Source organism: Scyliorhinus canicula, chromosome 18 (assembly GCF_902713615.1).
Source record: "Scyliorhinus canicula chromosome 18, sScyCan1.1, whole genome shotgun sequence".
NCBI classification, from domain to species: Eukaryota; Metazoa; Chordata; class Chondrichthyes; order Carcharhiniformes; family Scyliorhinidae; genus Scyliorhinus; species Scyliorhinus canicula.
The window spans coordinates 53,660,375-53,685,452 of record NC_052163.1 but is presented as its reverse complement, the minus strand read 5'-3'; the positions used below and the strand labels follow the sequence as shown (position 1 = coordinate 53,685,452).

General features: G+C 49.1%; 1 protein-coding gene across 1 annotated transcript in view; it reads right to left on the bottom strand.

Moving 5' to 3' along the window:
• Window positions 1-3,977, bottom strand: part of tmem220 (transmembrane protein 220) — a 38,382-nt gene extending 34,405 nt beyond the window's left edge. The window contains exons 1-2 of the mRNA XM_038777866.1: window positions 2,098-3,977; window positions 785-1,036 (exon numbers count right to left, since the gene is read on the bottom strand). Of these exons, the coding sequence (XP_038633794.1) occupies window positions 785-904 (120 nt within the window). The 5' untranslated portion in view covers window positions 905-1,036; window positions 2,098-3,977. The remainder of the gene's footprint in view (window positions 1-784; window positions 1,037-2,097) is intronic.
• Between the last annotated feature and the right edge of the window lie 21,101 nt (window positions 3,978-25,078).

The window sequence follows — 25,078 nt, the reverse complement described above, 5'->3', positions numbered from 1 at the left end:
AGCTTGGTCAAAGAACATCTTAAAGGAGGAAAGCGAGGTATGGAGGGAATTCCAGAGCATGGGGCCCAGGTAATTGAATTCACCATCAGCAATGGTGCATCAATAGGGATGCACAAGAGGCCAGAATTTGAGGAGCACAGGATCTCAAAAGGGTTGTGGAGCTGGGGGATATGACCTCATTTCAAATAATGATGCTGTTGCTTGACTGTTGTGGTTGTGTTGACACAGACTGGTAAAGGCGCCACAGTCCCAGATGACCATAGGCTGCTTTGGGGGGGGAAGAGCTGACTGGTGGTGATTTAACCTGAGGATCACCACACCTCTAGCGAGGGGCAAGGTTGAGAAGGCAGGGCCTTGGTGAATAACCTCAGCTGGTACAGGAATTGAACGTGCACTGTTGGCTGCGCTCTACCTCACGAGACATCTGTCCAAGCCAACCGGGCTAAACTGGCAGAGTGGAATTGGACATTGTAAAGCAGTTGGCAAATAGTTTGAATTGCAGTGAAGTCTCCATGAACTAACTCAACACAGAGGCTACAAACTATAACCTGGCTGAGTTCTCTCTCCCACCCACGCACGCACGCCCCCACCCCAAATTCTGCTGTTAATTATTGGGAATAATACAAAAAAAAGCATATCCCTCACAATAATCTGGAGCAGTTTGTGGGAGTGATACAATGTGGAGGGGAAGTTGGACTTTAGTATGTTGTCCCACACTGTGCGCTGGAAGCTGTCGGAGATTTGTTGTCCTACTGAATTCGGGAGCAGTCGCCAGGAAACTCACCTGCACATAAGCAGCAAGCGCAAAAAAGAAAGCCATGCAGAAGTTACAGACTTTCCAAGCCATGAGATAGAGAGGCGGGGGAGGCGGCGTGCAGAGATTCGCTTCTGACTTTCCTTCCATATTCCTTCCGTTTCACATCCCCCCCCTCCCCTAGTAACTTTGTGCTGCTGACGTATTGTGCGGGTCCACCCCTTACGCTTTGCGTGCCTGGAGGGCGAAGGCTACTTTATTTCAGTCCTCTGTTCTTTGTCTCTGAGGTAGTAAACCAGAGGAGCCTGTTAGAAGAGTTTCGACACAAAGAAAAAAATCCCCCAAAAATACCTCTCATGCCAGCATGTGACAACACCTTCAGGGCAGCAAATACTGCCTTTAAATTACAGTAAAACTTGGGGGAATGCACTGGAGCCAAATTAAATCAGTTTAATCAAATTTGCAGAATAAAGCTCCAGCACACATTGTCTTGACATGACCCAGGCAGATGTTTTATTACTCGTGGTTAGGACGACCCCTGAACACTTCGCTCAGACATCTGTCTGCCGGGGACAGCTTAAGATTTAAATGCTTTTTTGTTGTTGTTAATAATGATCTTGACCGTTGCTTTTAATTTCTGCAGTATCCTTTATTTTTTAATGTAACTGTAAATGTGAAATAGCCTGGTCCCTCCCTGCCTCTGCAATCTCCTCCAGTGGCCAAAGGGCCTGTTCCTGTGCTGTACTTTTCTTTGCTCTTTCCAAGTTATCCGTGCTCTTCTAATTCTGGCCTCTTGAGCATTTCCTGATTTGAATCACATCAACATTGCTGGTGGTATGGAGGTCCCCAAGCTCTGGAATCCCCTCCCTACACCTCTCTGTCTCTCTACCTCCATTTTCCTCCTTTCAGACACTCTTTCAAACCTAACTCGGTGACCAAGATTTTGGTCACCTGACCTAATATCGCCTCATGTGGCTCAGCATCACACGCTGTTTTATAATGCTCCCCTGAAGCGCCTTGGTTTTTTTTGTGTTATTCATTTATGGGATGTGGACATCACTGGCTGGGCCAACATTTATTGCACATCCCTAATTGCCCTTGAACTGAGTAGCTTGCTAGGCCATTTCAGTGGGCAGTTAAAAGTAAACCACAATATTGTTCTGGGTCCAGAGTTAGCTGTCGGCCAGACCAGGTAAGATGGCAGATTTCTGTCCCTAAAGGACATTAGTGAACCAGGTGGGTTTTCACAACAACCGACAATGGTTTCATGGTCATCATTAGACTTTTAATTCAACTTTTAAGTGGAATTTCAACTTCACTATCTGCCGTGGCGGGATTCGTACCCAGGGCCCCGGAGCACCAACCCGAGTCTCTGGATTACTTCTTTTTGGGCAGTCCCTCAGGGTCGAGGATGACTTGTTTCCACTCCGGGGAGGTGGGTTCTGCGGTGGATGATAATTCCAATCCAGGATCCGTAGATTCTGCCACAGGTTTGGTGTTTGATGAGGTGGATGGGATTCTGCGCTCTTTCCGTTTACGCTTGGCCTCCTCGTGTTTCACCCAGTGACGCTCGAGGTGATTGGTGCCTTTGCAGATGGTTCTCCAGTTTGTGTGATCTAAGCAAGCAATTCCCACCTGTCAGTGGAAATGTTGTATTTATTTCGGGAGGCATTCAGAGTGTCCTTGTAGCATTTCCTCTGCCCTCCTAGTGATTGCATACTATTGTGGAGCACGGAGTAGACTTGTTTCAGGAATCTTGTGTCGGGCATGGCCTGCCCATCGCAGCTGGTTGAGCGCGATCAGTGCCTCGATACTGCCGATATTGGCCTGGGAGCGGACACTCACATTGGTATGCCTATCCTGCCAGTGGATTTGCAGGATTTTGCAGAGTCAATGTTGGTGATATATTTCCAGGGATTTGAGGTATCTGCTGTACATCGTGCATGTTTATGATTCTACAGGGGGGGCGGGGAACCACCACTGCACTACAGACCATGTGCTTGGTGCTGGATGTGAGGTCTCGGTCTTCAAATACTGTTCCTCAAATGTCTGAAGATTGCACTGGTGTCGATTATTAGTCCAGTGACAATACCACCATGCCACTGCCTCCCCTATTTCATTATGTTAAAAATGTGAAGTGAATATCATTTGTTGTTACAACCCCAGTTATATTATTTGTTCCACGAAGCCTGTTGGTTGACTCAGTAAAACCATAGCGTAGGTCTGATGTCTTCTTGGGGTTATCACAATAGATAAATGTCCCCTGTTTATGATCCAGCCTGAGAAAGATCTGTCAGGAGTGAAGTTATGTTCAGCAGTTGTGTGCTGCCAAGCATTTTTTTTTCATGCATAATCTGTAAAAAAAAGAAGAAAGCACAGCAGCAAAAGGAGTACAAATAGAGAGAGGGGGACTCTCACAGTTACTGACTTTTACAACCCTTGTCACGGTCAGCTACTTCAGTGTCAAGAGACAGTCATCCTCACTCGAGGCTACAAAGTGACCTGAGAAAGAGCTCCCAGTGACTTTCGAAAAGCTGTTTTTAATTTCAGGCCAGCTACTAATGTCCTGTTATATTGCACAGAAATTACAAAGATTATTGGTCAATATTATGTTTAGCGCCAGGGCAGTGAAATTGGTCACAGTAAATTTTGAAGAATGGGACCTAATACATATGTTGCTTTTGCTGAAACTACCGCCAGTAGATGTCATACACTCTTACTATATAATATGTAGTAGTTAAAAATACCATGTACAATCTTACTCTTTCAAAAGGGAATGGATTTAATTAAGACATATTAATCACTGTGAAAGTTAACAGTACCAACTGTTAATTGCTACTCCTCGAAGCTAATTGGCCAACAATTCAAGATGATAGTTTCATCATTGAGAATGTCCAGATTCCCTGCTACTCTGTAGTATGCAAGTACACTCATTATATTGTTTAAATATAGCTACTACTGGAACCGATCATTCCCGATCTCTCTCTCTCATCACTCCCCACCTCACCTCCTTACCCCACCTCCCATCTGCTCCTGATGGACAGCTGAAACAAGAATCTGATTAAAAGACTTCAGGAATCTATTTGTTCCTGACGTTTGTTTAATTAACATTGATTTTATTTGGGGGGCAGATAGCAGGAATATCACTGGACTAGTAATCCAGAGTCCCAGGTTAACACTTCAGGGACACAGGTTCAAATCCCGCCATGACACCTGGTAAATTTTTAATTCAATTAATCAATCAGGAATTGATGACCAGTAATGGTGACCATTAAATTATTGTCAATTATTGTAAAAATCAATTTGGACTTCCAGTGCCAGCCATGGAGTGAGTGGTCACACACAGGGCAATTCTGGCTCAAAAGCGTTGTTTTGGCCACTTTATACCCATTACTGGGGTAGCTCCGGCAGGAAAATGGTGCAGAAGGTGTAGAGGGAGAGCGTCTCCCCAAGGTTGGCATGTCTACTGGCTACCAGACGCGGAAAAACACAGTTAAAGACCTGCTTAAGGAATTGAGGAGACATGTGGCACAGCAACAATTTTGTGAATGGCTGAGGGGGAAAGGTCGTCACCAGTGGGAAAGCCCCAGATAGAGCAGTTGCTGGCCTTTATCAGAGACGAATTTTACCAGCAAAGGAAGGAGGTGCATGGCGACTGGTCGAAGGCCATTGAGGGAGCAGTAGCACCTCTGCGAGCATCAGTGAACTGTTTGCCTTGAGGCATAAGGAAGGATGATACGTGAGAAGAAGAAGGTGGTGTCCGACCAGAGAGATTGGATTGTGTCGCTGGAGGCGGAGATGTGGATCCTGGGGGACCTATGCAAGTCGCTGAGAGTGAAGGTCGAGGAGCAGGAGAACAAGTCCAGGCGTCAAAACCTGCGAATTGTGGGTCTGTCAGAGGGTGTGGAAGGAATGAGCGCCACAAAGTATGTTTGAGGATGCTGGCCGGGTTGGTGGAGGAGAGGGTGCTGGACAAGGTCCTGGAAGTGGACAGGGCATAGGGGTCTCGAAGGTAGAAGCTGGGTGCATGGGAGCCGCCCGGGCTGTGATTCGTGCGGTTGCACATGTTTGTGAAAAAGGAGATGATCCTGCGGTGGGGCAGGGAGAAGCAAGAGGGAAATCATGTCCGAGTATACCAGGTCATTGGTGTGGAGCTGGCGAAGAGGCGTGCTGGATTTAACAGAGCCAAGGTGATTTTGTACCGAAGAAAGATTCGGTTTGGAATACTGTACCCAGCGAAACTGTGGGTCACATTCGAAGGCTGGGAGAATTATTTCGAAATGCCAGAAGAAGTGGGTGCTGTAGTTATTGTCTCTAACTCATCCCGAATTTTGTGGCTTGGGTGCATCAGTTGTATGTAGCCCCGATGGCAAACTGTACGTATGCTGCACAGACAAATGAGCATTGGGGGAGATGGATGGGATGTATGGGAAGTGGAGAGAGGTGGGGCTGGTGAGGGTAAGGGACTTTTACTTGGAAGGAAAGTTTGCAGGTCTGATGAGCTGTGCGAGAGGTTTGAGTTGCCAAGGGGGGGGGGGGGGGGGGGTAAAATCAGATATATGCAGGTGAGAGACGAGGTTTCCCAGGTCGCCGGAGTGCACCCTATTGGAGAAACTACTGCTCCTGGATGAGTTGGGAGAGGGTAGGATTAGGGATATATATGAGTGGTTAGGGGAGCAAGTGGTGAAGATCAAAGATAAATGGGAGGAGGTGTTGGAGGGAGTGGGGGGAGGGGGAAGATAGGCTGGGGTCTGTGGTGCCAAGCGATACGTAGGGTGAATTCAACCTCTTCCTGTGCGAGGGTGAGCTTGATTCAGGTTACGTTGGCGCATAGGGTGCATATGACCCTTCCAAGGGGTGATCAATGACTGCGCGACGTGTGGACGGGGGCCAGTGAATCATACGCACATGTTCTGGGGTTGCAACAAGTTGGAGAAATACTGGGAAGTGGTGCTTGGGAAGTTATCTAAGATGGTGGCGATCGAGGTCAGGCCGGACCCAATGGTGACGATCTTTGGGATATCAGAAGTGTTGGAGCTGCTGGAGTGGAAGGGGGGCTCTCCAATTGCTACGAGAAGGATCTTGCTAAATTGGAAGTCAGGTATTGTTAGTGGAGGAAATTGCTATATGTGTCAGGATTGGTATAATAAAGATGTTTCAAAGTATTGTAATCGCACAGGACAAGGGCAAACCAGCAGGCAAGGGGTTAAACATACACCAAGGGAAAACCAGCAAGCAAGGGGTTAAAATCACCCACATTGGAAATTATTTAATCATCTCATGGAGCATTTGAATATGAAAAGGCAAACACAGGAGGCCCCAGTAAGTCTAGGGATTCATTGTCCAACACATTTGCACCTCTTCTAGAACTTAAATATGTTAAGCACAAACCCATGAGATTGTAAGGAAACATTGTATTCTTTAATCGTTTTCCTATTATGGGGACCAGGAAATATGCATTCTGATCACTTTGTATTGTTCCGAATGATTCAGTGACGTCAATACCTGCTTGTGACTCCAAAGAACTTTAAATATGTATGCATGTAATGCTGAGGACAGGCAGAGCTGACTTTTGCGAGCTACAGGATTGTCGCGGAATCTATCTCTTCTGTGTGCACACAGTTTTTCCGAATTAAACAAAGTTTTACCAACACCACGCGGTCAAGAACAGACTTTGAGGTTTTTCTTCCCTCCTACAGGTATGCTGTCGCCAGGGGTGGAGGATGAAGGATTTTCTCCGTTTTGGTGGAAAAGATTAAATTTTAGTTTTAGTTGAGGGGGTCAGCAGAGATATGGTGGGGGTTGTTCATGACGATGTTTCAGGAACTGTTCAACGCGAGGGGGGGGGGGGGGGGGACAGGAGAGGGTAAAAAGGGTAAAAATTGTTCAAACTGTGGGTTTGTGGAGTGTGTCTCGTAAAATGTTGCTTTTTTTTTTACACGTTTGGAATAAAATTAATTTTTTAAAAAAAACAATCCGGTTCGCCATTGTTCCTTTCGGGAAGGAAATCTGCCATCCTTACCTGGTCTGGTCTACATGTGACTCACAGCAATGTGGTTGACTCTTTATTGCCCATCCCTAATTACTGTCACTGTCCATGTGGAGTTTGAACATTCTCCTCGTGTCTGCGTGGGTCTCACTCTCACAACCCAAAGATATGCAGGTAGGTGGATTGGCCTCAATAAATTGTTCCGGAATTGGAAATAAGAAAGAATTGGGTACTCTAAATTTATAAAATAAATTTGCCAGCGACACTCCGATCCCACGAAAGAATACATTTTGAAAAAAGTAAACAATTCTGATTACAAAAAAAAGTGAGAATCGCTCTTTGACAAAGAGTCATCCAGACTTGAAACGTTAGCTCCCTCCTCTCTCCACAGATGCTGTCAGACCTGTTGAGATCGTCCAGTATTTTCTGGTTGTGTTTCAGATTCCAGCATCTGCAGTAATTTGCTTTTATCTTTGTGAGAATGGCTCAGTGAATATGTACAGAAACTTGAACCCAGTCCCAGGTGCATCTTCTATTTAAGAATGACCGCTGTCTTGGTTCTGAGTAAAACCTCAGTTACATTTACTAATTCCTAACAAACAGAATGGCCCTAACTTTGCAGTCGAAATGTCTGCGAAACTGTCAGCATTCCCCATTCGCGGGGCAATAACTTCCAGAGTCCGCAAATGACGGAACACCTTGGAGGTTGTTATTTTCTACTTCTCCAGAGGGTGCACTGTTGAGGCAACTCCCTCCCGCCCCACCAAAGCAGCAATCAGTGGAAACCAATTGAATTGACTAGTATTTCCACTCTCAAACTCCCAGTCCTGCTGGAAGAACCCTTGAAAAAGTTGCATCATGTTGAATGAGGGACAAATGAGTTTTTAAATGGCATACTAAGTTCATAATTACAGCTAGCCACGTTCAATGCTTAAGAGTTAACTTTATTTGGTGGAATGTCGAATTTTTTAAGAAAACAATTCCCAACTTTAAAAAAAAAATTGGACTTCCGGTTGCGGCTATGACTAGCTAAGCCGCACATTTGGAAGCTCCTGCGACAAAGGTGTTTTTGGGCCAATTGGAGGGCCCCAACGGTGCTGAAAAAACGAATCCCGGTGGGGGAAGGTCCCCTGAGGAGAACTAGACCGATTTTATGGTCGGTACCCGGAGTGGAGCGGCAAGAAAAACGGCAGCAGCTCCCCAAAAAAAGCGGGGGAAGAAAATCAAAATGGCGGCCGGCGGCGCATCGGAGGAGTGGAAGAAATGGGCGGAGGAGCAGCAGGCCGCTCTCCTCCGTTTTTTCACGGAGATGAAAGTGGAGCTCTTAGAGTCCATGAACGCGACGGCCACCAGGTTGGTGGGAGCCCAGGCGATCCAAGAGGCGTCGATTAAAGATCTGCAGCAGGAGATGACCGTGAGGGAGGAGGAGGCCACAGTCATCGGGGCAAAGGTGGAGGTGCACGAGGCACTCCACATGAAGTGGCAGAGCCGCTTCGAGGAGCTGGACACTCGGATGAGGAGGAAAAATTTGAGGATCCTGGGCCTGGAAGAAGGCCTGGAGGGGTCGGATCTCCCGGGATATGTGGCGGAGATGTTGAGCTCCCTGATGGGGGAAGGGGCCGGTCCGGCGCCCCTGGAACTGGAAGAGGCATACCGGGTCATGGCCAGGAGGCCTAGGGCAAACGAGCCCCTGAGGGCGGTGCTGGTGCGGTTCCAGCGGCTAAGTGATCGAGAGAAAGTCCTGAGGTGGGCAAAAAGGGAGAAAAGCAGCAAGTGGCAGAACTCAACGGTAAGGGTGTACCAGGACTGGAGTGCGGAGGTGGCAAAGCGGCGGGCCCGGTACAACCGGACAAAGGCGGTGCTACACGCGAAAAAGATCAAATTTGGAATGCTGCAACCGGCGCGCTTGTGGGTCACCTACAAGGACCAACATCATTATTTCGAGTCCCCAGAGGAGGCCTGGACCTTTGTACAAGAGGAAAATTTGGACACGAACTAAAACCTGGGAGCACCGGCGGTCGTAGCCGCCTGGGGACTCTTGATTGAGCAAGTGGCCCTTTTCTTTTTCAGGCCAGGTCGGAACTGGGTAACAGTTTCGTGGATTGTTTGGGGTGTTTTTTCTCGAACGGTTGACTTTTCTGAATATCTTGAAGGTTTCGAGTTGTTGGGTGTTTCTGTATATTTGTACTGTTGAAATCTCTATTGTGGGTCGTTGGCTTCTTATGGGGTGTTTCTTCCCGTTTCCAATTTCCCTTAGTTATTTACCCCTCTTACCCTTTTTCTTTGGGTGCTTGGGGGGGTTTTTTGTTCTTTTTTTCTTTTCGGGTTATGGTTATCTGCGGTTATTTATACTGTTTGATGGAGGGTGATGGTTGGGCACACTGTTAGTTGATAGCTAGTTAATTATTTTGTTATTTAAGTATGTAGTTAAGTATTTATGTATTTAGTTGCCATTGGGTATTTATATCGTTAAGTTGGGGAGACGGGACGGGGGGGAGCGGGTTGATTATGCGGGTCTTTCTATGGGGTTTTAAGGGGATCTTTCACGGGCGCAGATGGGGTGAACCGGGAGGAGTCGGAATGTGGCAGGAGCAGCCGGGTCAGCGGAGACCAGCTGACTCTCGGGAGTACGATGTTGGGTACATCGCGGCTAGGAGGGGTCCTAGCCAGGGGGGGGGGGGTCTGGGGGGGGTCTGGGGGGGACACCGGGTTGCTGCTGGAAAGACCAGGGACGAGAAGGGGAGAGCCGGGGGGGTGGGGGGGGGGGATCGCTATGGGAAGCGGGTCAGAAAAGGAGGGATGACCCGGGGCGAGCAAGGGACAAGACATGGCTAATCGACAGGGAGTAGGGACGGGTCGCTCTGCGATCCGATTGATCACGTGGAACGTAAGGGGGCTGAATGGGCCGGTCAAAAGATCAAGGGTCTTCTCACACCTGAAGGGACTGAAGGCTGATGTAGCAATGCTGCAGGAGACTCATTTGAGGGTAGCAGATCAGGTCCGCCTGAGAAGGGGGTGGGTGGGACAGGTGTTCCACTCAGGCTTGGATATCAAGAACCGGGGGTGGCGATTTTGGTGGGAAAGAGGGTGTCGTTTGTGGCGGCAGAGGTGGTGGCAGACAAGGAGGGCAGGTACGTGATGGTGAGGGGTAGGTTGCAGGGAGAGAATGTGGTACTGGTAAATGTGTATGCCCCGAACTGGGACGACGCGGGTTTTATGAGGCGCCTGCTGGGCCTCATCCCGGGACTGGAGGCAGGGGGCCTGATCATGGGAGGGGACTTTAATACGGTGTTAGACCCTGGGCTGGATAGATCGAGTTCCAGGACGAATAGGAGGCCGGCAGCGGCAGAGGTGTTAAGGGGGTTCATGGAGCAGATGGGAGGGGTAGACCCATGGAGATTTGGTAGACCTAGGGCGAGGGAGTATTCTTTTTTCTCCCACGTCCACAGAGTGTACTCTAGGATCGATTTTTTCGTATTGAACAGGGGGCTGATACCGAGAGTGCAGGGCACGGAGTACTCGGCCATTGCGATATCGGACCATGCACCACATTGGGTGGACGTGGACATGGGGGAGGCGCGGGATCAACGCCCGTTGTGGCGCCTGGATGTAGGGCTGTTGGCGGACGAAGAGGTGTGCAGAAGGGTGAGAACGGGCATTGAGAACTATCTGGGTACGAATGACACAGGTGAGGTGCAGGTGGGGACGGTCTGGGAGGCCTTGAAAGCAGTGATTAGAGGAGAGCTGATCTCCATAAGGGCACACAGAGAGAGGAAGGAGAGGCAGGAAAGGGAGAGGCTGGTGGGGGAGCTCCTAGAAGTAGATAGGAAATATGCGGCGGCACCAGAGGAGGGGCTATTAAGGGAGCGGCGTAGCTTGCAGGCCAGGTTCGACCTACTGACCACTAGGAAGGCGGAAATGCAGTGGAGAAGGGCGCAGGGTGCGGCGTATGAGTACGGGGAAAAGGCGAGCAGGATGCTGGCACACCAGCTTCGTAAGCGAGATGCAGCCAGAGAGATTGGAGGAGTGAGAGAGAGGGGTGGGGACGTAGTGCAGAAGGGGCAAGAGGTGAATAGGGTCTTTAGGGACTTCTATAGGGAATTGTATAGGTCTGAACCGCCGAAGAGGAGAGGGGGAATGAAGAACTTTCTCGACAAATTGGGGTTCCCAAAGGTACAGGAGGAGCTGGTAGAAGGGTTGGGGGCGCCGATAGAGCTGCAGGAGCTAATTAAAGGGATAGGCCAGATGCAGGCGGGGAAGGCGCCGGGGCCGGATGGGTTCCCGGTGGAGTTTTACAGGAAATTTGTGGACTTGGTGGGTCCAGTGCTGGTGCGAGCCTTTAATGAGGCGCGCGAGGGGGGGGTTCTGCCCCCAACAATGTCGCAGGAAACCTGATCTCCTTGATTTTGAAGCGGGACAAGGACCCGGTCCAGTGCGGGTCCTACAGGCCCATCTCCCTCCTGAATGTTGACGCCAAGCTGTTAGCAAAGGTCCTGGCAACCAGGATAGAGGACTGTGTGCCAGGGGTAGTCCATGAAGACCAGACGGGGTTCGTGAAGGGACGTCAACTTAACACAAATGTCCGGAGATTGTTAAATGTGATTATGATGCCAGCAGTGGAAGGGGAGGCGGAGATAGTGGTAGTGCTGGACGCGGAGAAGGCATTTGACAGGATGGAGTGGGAATACTTGTGGGAGACGTTGGAAAGGTTTGGGTTTGGGGAGGGATTTATCAAGTGGGTAAAACTGCTCTATTCAGCTCCGATGGCAAGTGTGGTAACAAACGGGAGGAGGTCAGAATATTTTGGGCTCCATCAAGGTACTAGGCAGGGATGTCCCCTATCTCCCTTACTCTTTGCATTAGCGATTGAGCCGTTGGCGATGGCACTGAGGGGTTCAGGGGGGTGGAGAGGACTGACAAGGGGAGGGGAGGAACATCGGGTCTCGCTCTATGCGGATGATTTGTTGTTGTATGTGGCAGACCCGGAGGGGGGAATGCCGGAGGTAATGGGGATACTAGCGGAGTTCGGGGACTTTTCGGGGTATAAATTAAATCTGGGGAAAAGTGAGGTCTTTGTAATACACCCGGGAGACCAAGGGGAGGGAATTGGGAGGCTCCCCTTCAAAAGAGCAGTTAAAAGTTTTAGGTATTTGGGGGTGCAGGTGGCAAAGAACTGGGGGACCCTCCACAAGTTGAACTTTTCCAGACTGGTGGAACAGATGGAGGAGGAGTTTAAGAGGTGGGACATGGTGCCGCTGTCGCTGGCAGGGAGGGTGCAGTCAGTTAAAATGACGGTCCTCCCGAGGTTCTTGTTTTTGTTCCAGTGTCTGCCCATCTTCCTCCCCAGGGCCTTTTTCAAGAAGGTAACGAGTAGTATCATGGGGTATGTGTGGGCACATGGCACCCCGAGAGTTAGAAGGGTCTTTTTGGAGCGGAGTAGGGATAGTGGAGGGCTGGCGTTACCCAACCTTTCAGGATATTACTGGGCGGCAAATACATCGATGGTACGAAAGTGGATGATGGAAGGGGAGGGGGCAGCCTGGAAGCGCATGGAGAGGGCGTCCTGCGGCAACATAAGCTTAGGGGCACTGGTAACGGCACCATGGCCGCTCCCTCCCACGAGGTATACCACGAGCCCGGTGGTGGCGGCCACCCTCAAGATCTGGGGGCAGTGGAGGCGACACAGGGGGGAAGTGGGAGGTCTGATAGGGGCACCACTAAGAGGGAACCACAGATTTGCGCCGGGAAACACAGGAGGGGGATTCCAGAGCTGGCAGAGGGCGGGTATTAGACAACTGAGGGACTTGTTTATAGAGGGGAGGTTTGCGAGCCTGGGAGAGCTGGAGGAGAAATTTGGGCTCCCCCCGGGGAACACGTTCAGGTACCTCCAAGTGAAGGCATTTGCCAGACGACAGGTAGCGGGGTTCCCCGCGCTCCCCGACAGGGGGGTGAGTGATAGGGTGCTATCAGGGGTCTGGGTCGGGGAGGGGAAGATCTCGGACATCTATAAGATTATGCAGGAGGTGGAGGAGGTACCAGTAGTGGAGCTGAAAGATAAGTGGGAGTTAGAGCTGGGGGAACAGATAGAGGACGGGACATGGGCAGACGCCCTGGAGAGGGTCAACTCGTCGTCGTCATGTGCGAGACTAAGTCTCATTCAATTTAAGGTACTGCATAGAGCCCACATGACGGGGACAAGGATGAGTCGGTTTTTCGGGGGTGAAGACAGGTGTATTAGATGTTCGGGAAGCCCTGCGAATCATGCACATATGTTTTGGGCATGTCCGGCACTGGAGGAGTTCTGGAAGGGGGTGGCAGGGACGGTGTCAAGAGTGGTGGGGTCCAGGGTCAAGCCAAGATGGGGACTTGCGATCTTCGGGGTTGGGGTGGAACCGGGGGTACAGGAGGCGAGGGAGGCTGGAATATTAGCCTTTGCGTCCTTGGTGGCTCGGAGGAGGATCTTGATTCAGTGGAGGGACGAAAGGCCTCCGAGTGTTAACACCTGGTTAAACGACATGGCAAACTTCATCCAATTGGAAAGGATCAAATTCGCCCTGAGAGGGTCGGTGCAGGGGTTTTTCAGGCGATGGCAACCCTTCCTAGACCTCTTGAATCAGAGATAGAAACTGAGGCCGTGACAGCAGCAACCCGGGAGGGGAGGGGAGGGCGGGAGGGAGGGGGGGGGGGAGAGGGGGGACAAAGACGAAGGAAGTACGGTAGCGGTGGTGGCATGGGCAAGGCCTGCCCGAGGACGCTGCTAGAAATGATAAGTTGGTCTGACTGTCGGTTCGCCGGCGGGGGGGGGCGGGGTGGGGGGGACGCGCGAGTAGGGGGGGGGGGGGACCTTCTTTCTATTTTTGTTAAGTAGGGGGGTTTGACTTTGTTTTGTTATAATTTAAATGTAAATGTAGGGGGGGTTAAAATGTTTGTATTTTGAAAAATTTCTTTAATAAAAATTATTTAAAAAAAAATTAAAAAAAATTGAAGCCTTTTTATCTTTGTATTAGCTTTTATCTATCCAATTATTTATTTAATTGTCTGAAAATTTTAATTAAAAGTGAAGGACATTAACGCATTGTGCTTGTGTAGTCTCTTTGTTACAGCAGCTGAAAACTGCAGTCAGCCTTGGCTGCATCGGTAGCACTCTTGTCTTTGACTTCAAAGACTTGAACATGTAATCTAGTTCAACATTTTAGTACTGAGGGAGTAATGCACTGTTGGAGGTATAGTTGACCTGTTAAATGGGAAATACGAAAACTCTCCAGCTCTTGGCGGGCAGGAAAATGTGGGTGGGCGATGAGAGGGAAGATGGAACACAGAATCATAGAATCCCTACAGTGCAGAAGGGGGCCATTCAGTTCATTGTGTCTGCCTCAGAAAGAGCACCCCACCTAGGCCTGCTCCCTGCCCTATCGCTGTAACAATAAGGGGCAATTTAACATGCCCATTTCACCTAACCTCACATCTTTGGACTATGGGAGGAAACCGGATCACCCAGACACGGGGAGAACATGCAAACTCCACACAATCACCCAAGATTGGAATTGAACCTGTGCCCCTGGTGCTGTGAGGCAGCAGTGCTAACCACTGTGCCACCGTGCTGACACATGGAAGGACACAACCGGCGGATTGGAAATTAGCAAACGTGACACCACTGTTTAAAAAAGGTCAGCAGAAAGCGGGTAATTAGAGGCCAGTGAGCTTAACTTCGATAGTAGGAAAAACGCTGACATCTATCAAAGACGAAATAGCGAGGCATCGGGATGGAAATTGTCCCATTGGGCAGACGCAGCATAGGTTCATAAAGGGCAGGTTGTGCCTAACTAATTTAGTGGAATTTTTTGAGAACATTACCAGTGCAGTAGATAACGGGGAGCCAATGGATGTGGTATATCTGGATTTCCAGAAAGCCTTTGACAAGGTGCCACACAAAAGGTTGCTGCATAAGATAAACATGCATGGCATTAAGGGTAAAGTAGTAGCATGGGTAGAGGATTGGTTAATTATTAGAAAGCAAAGAGTGGGGATTAATGGGTGTTTCTCTGGTTGGCAATCAGTAGCTAATGGTGTCCCTCAGGGATCAGTGTTGGGCCCACAATTGTTCACAATTTACATAGATGATTTGGAGTTGGGGACCAAGGGCAATGTGTCCAAGTTTGCAGACGACACTAAGATGAGTGGTAAAGCAAAAATGCAGAGGATACTGGAAGTCTGCAGAGAGATTTGGATAGGTTAAGTGAATGGGCTAGTGTCTGGCAGATGGAATACAATGTTGAAAAATGTGAGGTTATCCATTTTGGTAGGAATAACAGCAAAAGGGATTATTATTTAAATGATAAAATATTAAAACATGCTGCTGTGCAGAGAGACCTGGGTGTGCTAGTGCATGAGTCGCAAAAAGTTGATTTACAGGTGCAACAGGTGATTAAGGCGGCAAATGGAATTTTGTCCTTCATTGCTAGAGGGATGGAGTTTAAGACTATGGAGGTTATGCTGCAATTGTATAAGGTGTTTGAGGCCACACCTAGAGTAGTGTGTTCAGTTTTGGTCTCCTTACCTGAGAAAGGACGTACTGGCGCTGGAGGGTGTGCAGAGGAGATTCACTAGGTTAATCCCAGAACTGAAGGGGTTGGATTACGAGGAGAGGTTGAGTAGACTGGGACTGTACTCGTTGGAATTTAGAAGGATGAGGGGGGGATCTTATAGAAACATATAAAATTATGAAGGGAGTAGATAGGATAGATGCAAGCAGGTTGTTTCCACTGGTGGGTGAAAGCAGAACTAGGGGGCATAGCCTAAAAATAAGAGGAAGTAGATTTAGGACTGAGTTTAGGAAGAACTTCTTCACCCAAAGGGTTGTGAATCTATGGAATTCCTTGTCCAGTTGAGGCTCCTTCATTAAATGTTTTTAAGGTAAAGATAGATAGTTTTTTGAAGAATAAAGGGATTAAGGGTTATGGTGTTCAGGCTGGAAATGGAGCTGAGTCCACAAAAGATCAGCCATGATCTCATTGAATGACGGAGCAGGCTCGAGGGGCCAGATGGCCTACTCCTGCTCCTAATTCTTATGTTAAGGCATTCTCCACTTATCATTGCCTCAAAACCCAGAGTATCTTCACCAAGAGAATCTGTGTGTGTGAGTAGGGAGCCAGCAGCCTGCCTCTCACTCTGTTGAAACCACAGTGATTGCACCAAATCGGAGTAATAAACAGGAAATACGAGAGGAATCTTTTTTCTGCTGCACAGATCATTCACTCAGATATTAATAAAATGGTGCCGTGCTATTGTATTTAAAAATGTTCATGAATTATACATTTTATTTGAAGTCTCCATTGCCAAATCTTCTCCTCGTCACTTCCTGCCTTGAAATAAATAATGTGTAGAAGATGGGCACAGGTTATATATAAATGAGATTGAGGGATAATTGACAGTGGAAATTATTTGTGTTGGGAGGTGGTATACGGGCAGTGTGGGGGTTAGTGGGGAGCAGAGGGTTCAGCATTGATGAGGCATAGATGACTTAATACACAGGTCATCTGAACCATGCCTAGATGCATCCATTGTGGGGCTTCTCTGGCAGCTAATCCATTTAGCTCAGTTGGCTGGACAGGTGGTTCGTGATGCAGAATGAGGCGGCAGCAGTGCAGGTTCAATCCCCTTACCGGTTGAGGTTATTCATGAAGATTCCACCTTCTCAATCTTGCCCCTCGTCTGAGGCGTGGTGACCCTCCAGTTAAATCACCACCAGTCAGCTCTCCCTCTCAAAGGGGAAAGCAGTCCACGGTTATCTGGGACTATGGTGACTTTACATTAATATACAGTGAGGTGAGGACTTCCGCTGGCGGTCACGGAGCGTGTGCTGACACACAGGCCAGTTCCGGTTCGAAGGTGTTGATTTGATCTCTTTTTTCCTGAAAGCGGGGGGTTTTTGACTGGAAAAGAGTAGCCGAAGGTGTGGCGGAGAAGCTCCCCCCCGGGAGTGGCATGTCTGCTGGTTATCAGACTCGGCAGAAGACGACTAAAAACCTGGCCAAGGAACTGGAGACCTCTGGTACAACAACAATTGGGAAGATGGCGGAGGGGGAAGGGTTGTTGCGAATTGGAAAACCCCAGATGGAGCAGTTGGTGTTGTTTATTAAAGAAGAGTTCCATCAGCAATGAAAGTAGATGCAGGAAGATTGGTCGAAGGCAATGAAAGGGTGGATGGAGAGAGTCGAGAAGTGCCTGGAGACACAGGGGTCACAGATCTGGGAGATGGAGAAGGTGATGTCCGACCACAGTGATCGGGTGGAGGCAGAGGTGGAGCTCCTGGGTGACCTTTGCAAGTCACTAAGGGCAAAGATAGAGGAGCAGGAGAACATATCCAGAAAGCAGAACCTGCATATCGTTGGCTTGCCTGAACGTGTGTAAGGCACGCGTGCCACGTGATATGACTAAAGGATGCTGGCGGGGCTTGTGGCGGAGGGGGTGCTGGACAATGCCCTGGAGGTGGATAGGGTACACACATCCCCAAGGCAGAAGCCAAGAGCAGAGGATCCGCCACGGACATTGGTTGTGAGGCTCCATTAGTTGTGGAAAAGAAGATCCTCCGAAGGCCCAAGGAGAAGCGGAACTGTGAATGGGAGCGGAACAGACTCCAAATCTATCAGGACATTGGAGCAAAAATGCATGCCGATTCAACAAGGTCAAGTGGTTCTATACTAAAGGCAGATCGGGTTTGGGGTGCTGTACCCTGCAACATCGTGGGTGACATTTGAAGGCCAGGAGTACTATTGCAAAACCTCAGAGAAGGTCAATGACTTTATTAGAGACCATAGACTGGAGAGAACTGAATGTTGATGGGAGTTGGAGGAGCTGGAACAACTGTTCAGAAGATTCGAGTAGTGTGGGGGCCAGAGGGTGGGGAGATTTTTTCTTCTCGGGCGAGGTGATTCTGTTGTTATGATTGTTTGCAGAGGAGCAATACGTTTGTAAGGGGGCAACCGCCACACCCCCACCATTTGTGTTTTTTTTGGAGGAGGTGACCTGTGGTTTCGGATGTGTCTTTGTTTGGGTGGGGTCCACTGGGAGCCCTTTGTACAGACTAAGGAGGAGAAGATGGGGGAGGGGTGGAGAGGCACATAGGAGGAGCCTTTGGGCAGGAGCTGCCATGCTGGCAGATAATGTTGGCGAACGGAAGTGAGGTGGAGGAGGTGGCCATGGAGGTTGGCCAAGTGGGAGTGGGGGGGACGCGATGAGGCAGTGTTGGAGTAGAAGTGGGTTCATGGGCAGAAGAGGGGGCCATCTTGGATGGGCCTGGCTTAGGGTGAAATTAAATGGCACAGAATTGGAAGGGGAGGATGGCGGTCAATAGAGGGGAGTGGAGGTGCATGCCTCCGGGTAAGGTTCGTAACATGGAACATATGGGGCTGAATGAGCCGGGGAAGAGGTCCCAGGTCTTTGTGCACTTGAGGAGCATGAAGGTGGGGGTGGTCTTTCTACAGGAGACGGACGTCCGGGTGAAGGATCAGGGTAGGTTAAGAAAGGGATGGTTGGGTCAGGTATTTCACACAGGGTTCGGTTCAAAGTCACGGGCTTGGCCATCCTGCTGAGAAAAGAACGGGGTTTGCAGGTGCCAAAGAATTGTGGGATCCAGGTGGAGATACGGGATAGTGAGTGGAATGTTGGAGGGGGTGCCTGTGGTGCTAGAAATGTTTTTGCACCGAATTGGGATGCGTGAGGTTTGTGAAGGGGTTACTGGGAACGATTCCAGACCTGAACACTCATCAGTTGATTATGGGGGGGTGATTTTAATTGCATGCTGGAGCTGAGGGTGGATAGATCGAGCCCTACGTCAATGGGAAGGTTCAGGATGGCAAAAGAGCTGGGAGGCTATATGGAAAGAATGGGAATGGTGGATCCGTGGTTTAGGAACTCAGGGGTGAGGAGTACTCCTTCTTCTTGCATGTGTACAAGGTATACTCCAGAATTGATTTTTTGTGGTGAGTCGAGTGGTGTTGGTGTGGGCGGAGTACGCGGGAATCATGATCTCGGACCGTGCACCGAGGCAGGGGCAGAGGCCCGAATGGAGGTTAGACTCGGGTCTACTAGTGGATAAGGGGTTCTATGAGAAGGTGCAGTCGATGATCAGAGATTTTATGGAGTTGAACCAGAATGGGGAGATGTCGGCGGCCATAATTTGGGAGGCGTTGAAGCCAGTGGTTTGGGGGGAGGTTATTCCATTCAATGCATGGAGATAGGAGCAGGAGGGAGGAGTACAGATGGTTGTTGGATGAAATAGTCGAGGTGGACAAGAAATATGAGGGCCCCCACCAAGGAGGGGCTGGCAGAGAGAAGTTACAGAGGCATTTCGCTAGGCTTACGACGGGGAAGGCTATGGGGAATTTATGGAGGGCGAGGGGGGGTTGCAGTATGAATATGGAGAAGGCGAGCCTTATGCAAGCCCATCAGCTATGAAGGCAGGCCGTGTCTATTGAAATATTCAGAGTACGGACTGGGAAGGGGGAGGTAATCGGAGTCGGGGAAGATAAATGAGGCGTTCAGGGAGTACTATGAGAAGTTATATGGGGCCGATCCATGTGATGAGGAAGGGGACATGGGGCAGTTTTTGGACGAGCTGGAATTCCCACGGCTGGATGAGCAGGAGTCAGGCACTGGAGGGTTGAGGGAGCTGATGGATAGCATAAAAGGGATGAAGTTGGGGAAGGCCTTGGGCAGGACGGAGAGTTTTATAAGGAGTTTGCGACAGAGCTGGCACCACATCTATTGGGGATGTTTAGCAACGTGTTGGAGAAGGGGGCGCTGTGGAGACACTGACCCAGGCGTAGATCACTCTAATCCCTAAGAAGGGGAAGGACCCGCTAGAGTGTGGGTCATATAGGCCCATATCATTGTTAAATACAGATGCAAAAGTGTTGGCTAAGTTAGTGCATTCTGAGAACGGTTGCAGAGGACCAAACGGGTTTCCTGAAGGGCAGGAAATTTTCCAGTAACATTAGGCGGTTATTAAATGTGATCATGTTCGCGCCAAAGGGACAGGTACTGGAGATAGTGGTCTCTATGGACGTGGAGTAGGCTTTAAAAAAATAAATAAATTCAGAGTACCCAATTATTATTATGTTTTTCCAATTAAGGGGCAATTTCGCATGGCCAATCCACCTAACCTGCACATCTTTGGGTTGTGGGAGTGAAACCCACGCAGACACGGGGAGAATGGGCAAACTCTACAGTGATCCAGGGCTGGGATTCAAACCCGGGTCCTCAGCACCCTAGTCCCAGTGCTAATCATTGCGCCACATGCCACCCTGTGGAGAAGGCTTTTGACCGGGTCGAGTGGCGGTACTTGTTTGAGGGTCTAGGAAGATTTGGGTTTGGGCCGAAGTTTATGGTGTGGGCGCGTCTGCTGTATGTGGCTCAGGTGGCGAGCGTACAGACAAATAAGATGAGTTCACGTAGTGCAATATAGGGGAACAAAGCAGAGGTGTCCGCTGTCGCTGCTGCTGTTCACGCTATCTATAAACCCCTTGCCGATGGCCCTTAGGAGGGGCAATAGTGGCAGGGGATTGTGAGTGGAGTAGGGAACACCGGGTGTCGCTGTATGCAGATGACCTGCTGCTGTTCGTATCAGACCCACTGAAGAGTCCGGGGAGAATTGTGGACATATGAGAGAGGTCCGGGGCCTTCTCGGGTTATAAGCTGACTGTCGGAAAGAGTGAGATGTTTCGGGTGAATGAGGTGGTTGGGGGAGGGGGTGAATGAGGTGGGTGGGGGAGGGGGTGAAAACGGGGAAAACTTGTACAAACTGGGACAACTTCCCCTTGTAATGGTTTGTTCCATATGGGGAAAAAGTTTTTGACTGTCTACTCTATCGATTCCCCTGATCATCTTATAAACCTCTATCAAGTCACCCCTCATACTTCTCCGTTCTTTCCTCGTAAGATCTACTCTCCATTCCAGGCAACATCCTGGTAAATCTCCTTTGCACCTTTTCCAAAGCTTCCACATCCTTCCTAAAATGAGGTGACCACAGTACTCCAAATGTGGCCTTACCAAAGTTTTGTACAGCTGCATCGTCACCTCATGGCTCTTAAATTCAATCCCTCTGCTAATGAACGCTAGTACACACAGGCCTTCTTCACAGCTCTATCCATTTGAGTGGCAACTTTCACAGATTTATGAACCTAGACCCTAAGATCTCTCTGCTCCTCCACATTGCCAAGAACCCTACCGTTAACCGTATTCCACATTCATATTTGTCCTTCCAAAATGGACAACCTCACACTTTTCAGGGTTAAACTCCATCTGCCACTTCTCAGCCCAGCTCTGCATCCTATCTATGTCTCTTTGCAGCCGACAACAGCCCTCCTCACTATCCACAACTCCACCAATCTTCGTATCGTCTGCAAATTTACTGACCCACCCTTCAACTCCCTCATCCAAGTCATTAATGAAAATCACAAACAGCAGAGGAGTCAGAACTGATCCCTGCAGTATGCTACTAGTAACTGGGCTCCAGGCTGAATATTTGCCATCCACCACCACTCTCTGACTTCTATCAGTTAGCCAGTTCATAATCCAACTGGCCAAATTTCCCACTATCCCATGCCTCTTTACTTTCTGCATAAGCCTACCATGGGGAACCTTATCAAATGCCTTACTAAAAACCATGTACACTACATCCACTGCTTTACCTTCATCCACGTGCTTGGTCGCCTCCTCAAAGAATTCAATAAGTCTTGTGAGGCAAGACCTACCCCTCACAAATCCATGATGACTATCCCTAATCAAGCAGTGTCTTTCCAGATGCTCAGAAATCCTATCCCTCAGTATCCTTTCCATTACTTTGCCTACTGCCGAAGACTAACTGGCCTGTAATTCCCAGAGTTTACTTTGCCTACCACCGAAGTAAGACTAACTGGCCTGTAATTCCCAGAGTTATCCCTATTCCCTTTTTTGAACAGGGGCACGACATTCGCCACTCTCCAATCCCCTGGTACCACCCCTGTTGACAGTGAGGACGAAAAGATCATTGTCAACGGCTCTGCAATTTCATCTCTTGCTTCCCATAGAACCCTTGAATATATCCAGTCAGGCCCGGGGGACTTTTTTATCCTCAAGTTTTTCAAAATGTCTTAACACATCTTCCTTCCTAACAAGTATCTCCTTCGAGCTTACCAGTCTGTTTCACACTGTCCTCTCCAACAATATGGCCCCTCATTCATAAATACTGAAGAAAAGTACTCGTTGAAGACCTCCTACCTCTTCAGATTCAATACACAATCTCCCGCTACTGTCCTTGATCGGACCCACCCTCGCTCTAGTCATTCTCATATTTCTCACATAAAGGGCCTTGGGGTTTTCCTTGATTCTACCCGTCAAAGATTTTTCATGCCCTCTCTTAGCTCTCCTAATCCCTTCCTTCAGTTCCCTCCTGGCTAACTTGTATCCCTCCAGCGCCCTGTCTGAACCTTGTTTCCTCAGCCTTACATAAGTCTCCTTCTTCCTCTTAACAAGACATTCAACCTCTCTTGTCAACCATGGTTCCCTCACTCAACCATCTCTTCGCTGCCTGACAGGGACATACATATCAAGGACACGTAGTATCTGTTCCTTGAACAAGTTGCACATTTCAATTGTGTCCTTCCCTGATAGCCAATGTTCCCAACTTATGCACTTCAGTTCTTGTCTGACAGCATTGTATTTACCCTTCCCCCAATTGTAAACCTTGCCCTGTTGCACGCATCTATCCCTCTCCATTACTAAAGTGAAAGTCACAGAATTGTGGTCACTATCTCCAAAATGCTCCCCCACTAACAAATCTATCACTTGCCCTGGTTCATTACCAAGTACCAAATCCAATATGGCCTCCCCTCTGGTCGGACAATCTGCATACTGTGTTAGAAAAGCTTCCTGGACACACTGCACAAACACCACCCCATCCAAACTATTTGATCTAAAGAGTTTCCACTCAATATTTGGGAAGTTGAAGTCACCCATGACTACCACCGTGTGACTTCTGCACTTTTCCAAAATCCGTTTCCCAATCTGTACCTCCAAATCTCTGCTGCTATTGGGGGTCCTATAGAAAACTCCCAACAAGGTGACTGCTCCTTTCCTATTTCTGACTTCGACCCATATACCTCAGTAGGCAGATTCCTCCTCGAACTGCCTTTCTGCAGCTGTTATACTATCTCTAATTAACAATGCAAACCCCCACCTCCCTATCTCTAATTAACAATGCACCACCCTCCCTAATCTTATTGAAACATCTATAACGATTCAGAGACATCCCTGGCCCTGGCACCCGGGAGGCAACATACCTTCTGGGAGTCTCACTCGCGACCACAGAATCTCCTATCTATTCCCCTAACCGTTGATTCTCCTGTCACTATTGCTTTTTTATTCTCCCCCCTTCCCTTCTGAGCCCCAGAGACCTGGCTGCTAGGGCCTTCCCCCGGTAGATCATCCACCCCAACAGCATCCAAAACGGTATACTTGTTCTGCAGCAGAATGGCTGCGCAGCATCCCTGCACTGTCTGCCCGTTTGTTTTCTTTCCCCTGTACCTTGGGTGTGGCTACCTCCCTGTAACTGGGGCCTCACGGTAGCATGGTGGTTAGCATCAATGCTTCACAGCTCCAGGGTCCCAGGTTCGGTTCCCGGCTGGGTCACTGTCTTTGTGGAGTCTGCACGTCCTCCCCGTGTGTGCGTGGGTTTCCTCCGGGTGCTCCGGTTTCCTCCCACAGTCCAAAGATGTGCGGGTTAGGTGGATTGGCCATGCTAAATTGCCCGTAGTGTAAGGTTAATGGGGGGATTGTTGTGTTACGGGTATACGGGTTACGTGGGTTTAAGTAGGGTGATCATTGCTCGGCACAACATCGAGGGCCGAAGGGCCTGTTCTGTGCTGTACTGTTCTATGTTCTAACTCTTCTCTATTACCCCCTCTACCTCCCGGATCCCGAAGTTCATCCAGTTCCAGTTCCCTAACACTGGTCTCTGAGGAGCTGGAGTTGGGTGCACTTCCCGCAGGTAGTCAGCGGGGACACCGGTGGTATCCCTCACCACCCACATCTTACAGGAGGAACATGCAACTGCCCTAGCCTCCATCCCCTCTTACCTTACAGAATATAGCTGCACTGTGGAGCAACTGGAACTCCGCACTCCGACTCTGCTCCCAGTCAGCTGCAGTCTCTGTAAACTCCTTGCTCCCTTCACGCTCTGAGGAAATGAAATGAAACGAGCACCTTACTCCCTCCTCACCAAACTCTCGCTATAGCACTCAAATGCACCCATATTCAGAACTCAGTGCAAACAAAGGCTGCACTGTAGCTAGCTCAGATTTATACTGTGACTCAAGCCTCTGAAAACTGGCCTAATCCAATTAACTAATTAACAAGCTCCAGCTGCAAGTAGCTACAAGTAGAACCTGAATTTGCTGAGTTTGTTGAAGTGAAAGAACTACTCTATGTCCCGGAAAGCAATGAGTGCCTGGCACATCCTTTGATATGAATCTGAAATAATGCTGAGTCTGCAGAGAAAGTAGACAACTTTGCCAGAGAAAAAGCTGAGAAGGAAGTACCAAAATGAGGGGGGGGGGGGGGGGGGGGGGGGGGGGGTGTTGGGTTACGGGTATTGGGTGGATACGTGGGTTTGAGTAGGGTGATCATTGCTCGGCACAACATCGAGGGCCGAAGGGCCTGTTCTGTGCTGTACTGTTCTATGTTCTAGATTAGGGGTGGGCAAACTTTTCCGTGCAAGGGCCACATTCAGAAATTCACAATTTTAAAGGGCCGCATAGTATATTAAGTAAAATAATTACTTCACCCGGTTATGATTCTGGGCGCCTCATGTAGAACATAGAACAGTACAGCACAGAACGGGCCCTTCGGCCCTCAATGTTGTGCCGAGCAATGATCATCCTACTCAAGCCAACGTATCCATCCTATACCAGTAAGTAACCCAACAGCAGCCCCCCCCCCCCCCCCCCCATTAACCTTAAATTTTTCTTTTTTTTCTTTTTCTTTTTTTAATGACTTGGTGGGCCGCATAAAGACCTTTGGCGGGCCGCATGCGGCACGCGGGCCGAAGTTTGCCCACCCCTGTTCTAGATACTCAAGTTACATTTTCTGTCCAATTAATTATAACATGAAATAAATGTTACTTGTGGTGTCTGTAGTTATTTGGGCTCAACCAAGGACCACGCGTACTTAAAAAAACAATCTAATTTCACCTGTGTTGTGACTCCTGGTAAAGTATGGCTGGAATTTACTGCACACTAGCCCAGGGTGTCATGACACAGCTGAAAACTTTCCAAGTGTTAACTAGCTAGATACTCATT